Source organism: Sinocyclocheilus anshuiensis, unplaced genomic scaffold (genome assembly GCF_001515605.1).
Source record: "Sinocyclocheilus anshuiensis isolate Anshui unplaced genomic scaffold, SAMN03320099.WGS_v1.1 scaffold3011, whole genome shotgun sequence".
Lineage (NCBI taxonomy): Eukaryota > Metazoa > Chordata > Actinopteri > Cypriniformes > Cyprinidae > Sinocyclocheilus > Sinocyclocheilus anshuiensis.
Genome location: NW_015549563.1, coordinates 247,682 through 254,409, shown reverse-complemented (window position 1 = coordinate 254,409; position 6,728 = coordinate 247,682). Strand labels below are relative to the sequence as shown.

Sequence of the window (6,728 nt, the reverse complement as noted above, 5' to 3'; positions counted from 1 at the left end):
ACTATTATTGACTGAAAGGTAAATAGGCGGTGCTTCACTATTGTTGATTGACAGATAAGTAGGCCTCAAATAAATGCTGTTCTTTTTAACTTTCTATTCATCAAAGAATCATGAAAAATAAAATGTATCACGGTTTCCACAAAATATTTTCGTATGAAAACTGTTTTCAACATGGATAATGTTTCTTGAGCAGCAAATCAGCATATTAGAATGATTTCTGAAGATCATGTGACACTGAAGACTGGAGTAATTATGCTGAAAATTCAGCTTTGATCACAGGAACAAATTACATTTGAACAGATATTTACATAGGAAACAGCTATTTGAAATTGTAATAATATTTCACAATTTTCCTGTTATTATGCAGCCATGTATTCTGATCTTACTAGGTTTGGCTGGACTGGGGTTCAGCGCCACTCCCTCCAGCTTCAGCAGGTCTCCCACAACCCCTCTCTGTCCTCTCTCTAGGATGTGAGCGGCGTTGGCACCGATGCGGGGTCGAGGGGTGCAGCGGGCGCTGTAACACCCAGGATCTGGTGCTAACGGACCCTTCAGAAGAGGAGACGAGCCGTTCTGAGCGTTTCCCTCCAGCCGACCACGAGCTTCATCAAGACAACAGAGAGAGATGAGATGAAGCATCACACATGCAAAATGAAGTAAGCCTCATGGTTTCAATCTTACCAGAGGACGGGCGTTTGTAATATTCAGGAAACAGTGTGGGGTCTGGAGGAATGGGACCAGAGATCGCTGAGGGCCCTTCACACATACTGCTGCGATGCTGCTGCAGAGGAGTTTAGGACAAGTTTAATTCATCTAGTATATGAAAATATAAGCAGAGTAAATGCAGCCAACAAATAAAACTTAAAATCAAACTTGTTTCATAATGCATTTTGTACGAAAGATACTCTGCAAATGGGGTTAATATAATTTAATATTTAAAAAAAGTTTAAATAATGACTGTTTTATTTATAATTAGATTTATTTTATTATTTATAATTATTTATAGTATATATTAATTATTTTATATTCAGACCAGAATGCTCTTAATATTCAGAGTTAATATAATTTAATATTTTAAAAGTTAATATAATTACTATATTTTATTTAGAATTATATTTATTTATATTTTATTATTTCTATAGTATTTATCTATATATTTTATATTCAGACCAGAATGCTCTTAATATTCAGAGTTAATATAATTTAAGTTAATATGATTATTATGTTTTACTTATAATTATATTAATTTCTCTTTTATTATTAATGTTAGGCTATATTATAATAGATATATATTATATTAGATATGTATATATTAAGTGTTTTACATTCAGACCAGAATGCATTTAATATCCGTCTAATGATCAGCAGGTCAACAGGTAATTACCACAAAATAAACACGCACTCATTAATATCAGCTTTTAGCAAGCATGACTAATTTATATGAGGTGCATAATGCAGTTTCATTTATCTGATCACAGATTGTGGCCCTGCATGAACTCTCACCGTTAGTAAACACCGTTAGTAACATATATAATGAAAATGAGCTCCTGAAGACGCTTACCTTTAATTAAACCCTTAATTCTTTGATAATTGTGCGGATACTGCGCGGTATTTGCTTTATTCTTCGGCTACACGCAGACTGATGACGCATTAACAACAAGCGCAAAGCTTCACCATGGCAACGTCTTAAAGAGACAGCAGCTGTATGTAAGCTGTTACATTGTGCAACCTTATCCATCCGTCCATCTATCATCACACATAATCACATTTACATAACATCATATTACAATAAATACGCTAACCAGATTATTTAGTAGTATTACTGGAATATATAATAAGTATAGTATACTATATACACTATATGTGTTTATATATATAATTTTATTGTTTATTGCATTTATTGTTCTATGTATTAAAATATACAAGTGTGTGTGTATTAAAATCACGCATTTATAATATATATACTCAATACATAATATTATTAGTAGCAGTATTGGAATTATTATATATTTAGTTCTGAGAATCTGAGAAATCTGAGAAATTAAAGGACATTTATACAATCATTACAGTCTTTATGCGCTAATTCATTCAGTCAGTTTGCACAGATATGGGTGAATAATAATGTGTTTTTCATTAAGAATTAAGAGTTGCGAAATAAAGTTAAATATCATATATATTTACATAATCGAGGAGGAAAAATAGGAAAAGGCTGCGTACTGCGCATGCGCGGTGACGCACCCCCGCCGCGTTCTCCTTCAGTCTGTCCTCTCGCGCTGCACAGAAGCTCCGTCGGGGACATCGACACGGCAAACACGGTAAGCGCTTGCCGACTCACACTCAAAGCATGCTGCACTGAAACATTACTCCACATACAAGCGTTCAGTTGCATTTTGCTTTGAAATGAATGAGCGGTGTTGTTATGTTGTTCACACCGGAGCTGTAGTTATTCCGACAGTGCGCGTTCAGGGCCGCAGGGACGTCATGACAGCATAATACTGATGATTATTAAAGCACCGTTACACGCATTTACCGTTTATTCTTAAAATCACGCATATTAATTCTCTTGCAAGTGTATTATGCGTCTAATCTGTGGTTTGGCATACAATATATCAGTGTTTCATCAAGGACACTGATTCTCTCACTCGTGTAACTGATTTGACGGGTTGAATATGAAACTTTGTGTCACTGAAAGTCTCACTGATCTGCTTGGTACAATGTAACGGTGTTTCTCTGCGCGTTACAATGTAACGGTGTTTCTCCGCGCGTTACAATGTAACGGTGTTTCTCCGCGCGTTACAATGTAACGGTGTTTCTCCGCGCGTTACAATGTAACGGTGTTTCTCCGCGCGTTACAATGTAACGGTGTTTCTCCGCGCGTTACAATGTAACGGTGTTTCTCCGCGCGTTACAATGTAACGGTGTTTATCCGCGCGTTACAATGTAACGGTATTTCTCTGCACGTTACAGTGTAACGGTGTTTCTCGGCGCGTTACAGTGTAATGGTATTTCTCTGCGCGTTACAATGTAACGGTGTTTCTCCGCGCGTTACAATGTAACGGTGTTTATCCGCGCGTTACAATGTAACGGTATTTCTCTGCACGTTACAGTGTAACGGTGTTTCTCGGCGCGTTACAGTGTAACGGTGTTTCTCGGCGCGTTACAATGTAACGGTGTTTCTCCGCGCGTTACAATGTAACGGTGTTTATCCGCGCGTTACAATGTATTTATTCTTAAAATCACGCATATTAATTCTCTTGCAAGTGTATTATGCGTCTAATCTGTGGTTTGGCATACAATATATCAGTGTTTCATCAAGGACACTGATTCTCTCACTCGTGTAACTGATTTGACGGGTTGAATATGAAACTTTGTGTCACTGAAAGTCTCACTGATCTGCTTGGTACAATGTAACGGTGTTTCTCTGCGCGTTACAATGTAACGGTGTTTCTCCGCGCGTTACAATGTAACGGTGTTTATCCGCGCGTTACAATGTAACGGTATTTCTCTGCGCGTTACAGTGTAACGGTGTTTCTCGGCGCGTTACAGTGTAACGGTATTTCTCTGCGCGTTACAATGTAACGGTGTTTCTCCGCGCGTTACAATGTAACGGTGTTTCTCCTCGCGTTACAATGTAATGGTGTTTATCCGCGCGTTACAATGTAATGGTATTTCTCTGCGCGTTACAGTGTAACGGTGTTTCTCGGCGCGTTACAGTGTAACGGTATTTCTCTGCGCGTTACAATGTAACGGTGTTTCTCGGCGCGTTACAATGTAACGGTGTTTCTCCGCGCGTTACAATGTAACGGTGTTTATCCGCGCGTTACAATGTAACGGTATTTCTCTGCACGTTACAGTGTAACGGTGTTTCTCGGCGCGTTACAGTGTAACGGTGTTTCTCGGCGCGTTACAATGTAACGGTGTTTCTCCGCGCGTTACAATGTAACGGTGTTTATCCGCGCGTTACAATGTAACGGTATTTCTCTGCACGTTACAGTGTAACGGTGTTTCTCGGCGCGTTACAGTGTAACGGTGTTTCTCGGCGCGTTACAATGTAACGGTGTTTCTCCGCGCGTTACAATGTAACGGTGTTTATCCGCGCGTTACAATGTAACGGTGTTTATCCGCGCGTTACAATGTAACGGTATTTCTCTGCACGTTACAGTGTAACGGTGTTTCTCGGCGCGTTACAGTGTAACGGTGTTTCTCGGCGCGTTACAATGTAACGGTGTTTATCCGCGCGTTACAATGTAACGGTATTTCTCTGCACGTTACAGTGTAACGGTGTTTCTCGGCGCGTTACAGTGTAACGGTGTTTCTCGGCGCGTTACAGTGTAATGGTATTTCTCTGCGCGTTACAATGTAACGGTGTTTCTCTGCGCGTTACAATGTAACGGTGTTTCTCCGCGCATTACAATGTAATGGTGTTTATCTGCTCGTTACAATGTAATGGTATTTCTCTGCACGTTACAGTGTAACGTTGTTTCTTGGCGCGTTACAGTGTAACGGTATTTCTCTGCGCGTTACAATGTAACGGTGTTTCTCGGCGCGTTACAATGTAACGGTGTTTCTCTGCGTGTTACAATGTAACGGTGTTTCTGATCATTATATTGTCAGCGGAGTAACGGACTTTTCCGCCGCCTCTGATGTAACAGTCCGAAATAAACCAATAAACCCGCGCACTGCAGCCAGTACTCTAATATTTGATACTGATAATTGATCTTGAAGGCATCGAGCTGAGCGTTATTCGTTTTCTGGGCGTTGTGCGTGCGTCGTGTCAGTCAAGCGCGATGGTTGTGCAGCCTTGAGCGACTTTCTTTCTTTGTGTGATTTGAGTGGTTTATTACAGATTTATAGGGAAGGGACGATTTTTTAAACAGATTTTTGCGCTTTTCTGCTTCATAGATTATTCATTCTACCAATAAATGGCAACATCTGGTGGGTCTCTAGAGCAAACTACCCATCGACTGTATTACACACAGTGCATTCAGTAAGAAACAGTGTTCACAGATAAAGTAACTTATTTAATGTTTTGCTTGCATAATAATTTTCACAGCCATTCATTCGCGAGTGAGCAGTGCATATCATTTATTATTATTTTATTATATTATTCATAGCATAAATATTCATAATGTTGTCTTTTATTATTGTAGTCTAATGATTTAGGTTATTATTGTGCCAAAAGTCGATATAAAATGATAAAAATAATCAGTTCTGCTCATTGGTTATATGATAAGAAAAATAATTTGTATTTGCATATCGGTCATAACATATAGATAGATATATAGATAACATTAACATATTCTGGGACCTCATGGACCTGCACAAAACAATATTACATTTAATACAACTTAAATACACTATTTAGTCAGAATATGGTTGCATTATAAAGACAGTGAGCTCTTACCACAGATGTTTTGAGATTGGCTTTGAGATTGTGTGTTTTTACCTTGAGCTGCACTCGCTCTAATGGCCATCGTGTCTGAGGATGTTCACTAAAGTGCAGTGATTTGTTCATGATTGATGAGCATCTGGCACCAGACTGAGACTGTGAGGGCTGTGCTTCAGTAAATGGTGATGAATAGTAGGTGGATTTCAAATAGGCTTTTAAAGCTGATAAAATGGTCTGGTCACATGATCTCAACATGGCGACCGCCATGTGATCTAGAATAAAACTTAGATTTTTTAGAAGACTGACAGAGTCATCATCTCATACATGCATCATTTTAAACACATCTGATAAAAGTACAATTAATTTCTTAAGAATGAAGCTATATGTGGATGCATCCTGGTGTCAAAATGTTCAGTGTCGAGGAAAACATTTCCCATTTCGTAACGCCTCACGTCACAGGAGCTGCGGTGTCAGTTGAGTCTATTTTTAACGCGTGTGTCTGGGGATCGGGGGAAGGGGGACACGCTCGGTAAAGATGCTGCATCAGCATCCCGTCACCTGGGATCAAGGGCAGAGGTTGCCATGGCGACCCCTTCAATCTGATCTCACACACCTGGTGATGCTGGTCGACGCCGCAGGCTCCAGACGGTCATTGTGTTATGCAGGTAGTCAGTGTGCAGTGGGTGATGATGTGTGTTTGATTGTGATCTCTGACCCCAGATCATGTCTGAGAAAGGACAGAAGCAGAAAGAGACGCATGTGAAAGGAAGCAGTGAGAGCTGCCATCACTGCAAGCCAAAGACATGCGGTGAGTGATGGACAGAGAGAGAGGATGGGACCAACAACAACCTCAGACAGACAGACAGATAGATAGATAGATAGATAGATCAAGAGAGCGATAGATAGATAGATAGATAGATAGATAGATAGATAGATAGATCGATCAAGAGATAGATAGAGAGATCAAGAGAGAGACAGATGATAGATAGATAGATAGATAGATAGATAGATAGATCAAGAGATAGATATATAGATCAAGAGAGAGACAGATGATAGATAGATAGATAGATAGATAGACAGATAGATCAAGAGACAAAAAGCCTTTGAAACCTGTATAATTCAGTGTAACAGTGGATAATCTTTGTAAAGCTGCTTTTTTGAACATCCTTTTAAAGGGCCCATTAACTGTTGTGGTCTGTAATTAAATTAAATCACCAGTCTTTTTGTTTATTCTCAGAGGCCAGAACACACAATGCAGGAATCTTGACTGCTGTGGCTTCAGGGCACTGTGAGGTGGGCCAAACGCTCAGCCGAGCACAGGTGCTTGAGTGCCGGGATT

General features: G+C 39.6%; 2 protein-coding genes across 2 annotated transcripts in view; one reads left to right on the top strand and one right to left on the bottom strand.

Annotated features, from left to right (window-relative positions):
• Positions 1–386: 386 nt before the first annotated feature.
• Positions 387–1,644, bottom strand: LOC107657207 (enkurin domain-containing protein 1-like; the record flags this gene model as incomplete). Its single annotated transcript, XM_016445230.1, has 3 exons — positions 1,562–1,644; positions 682–770; positions 387–602 (listed from the first exon to the last, which is right to left on the bottom strand). Coding segments are annotated over exons 2-3 (301 nt in total), but the record flags the coding sequence as incomplete, so codon positions are not given.
• Positions 1,645–2,222: 578 nt separating this feature from the next.
• Positions 2,223–6,728, top strand: part of LOC107657206 (voltage-dependent anion-selective channel protein 2-like) — a 15,993-nt gene continuing 11,487 nt past the window's right edge. The window contains exons 1-2 of the mRNA XM_016445229.1: positions 2,223–2,315; positions 6,110–6,197. Of these exons, the coding sequence (XP_016300715.1) occupies positions 2,223–2,315; positions 6,110–6,197 (181 nt within the window). The remainder of the gene's footprint in view (positions 2,316–6,109; positions 6,198–6,728) is intronic.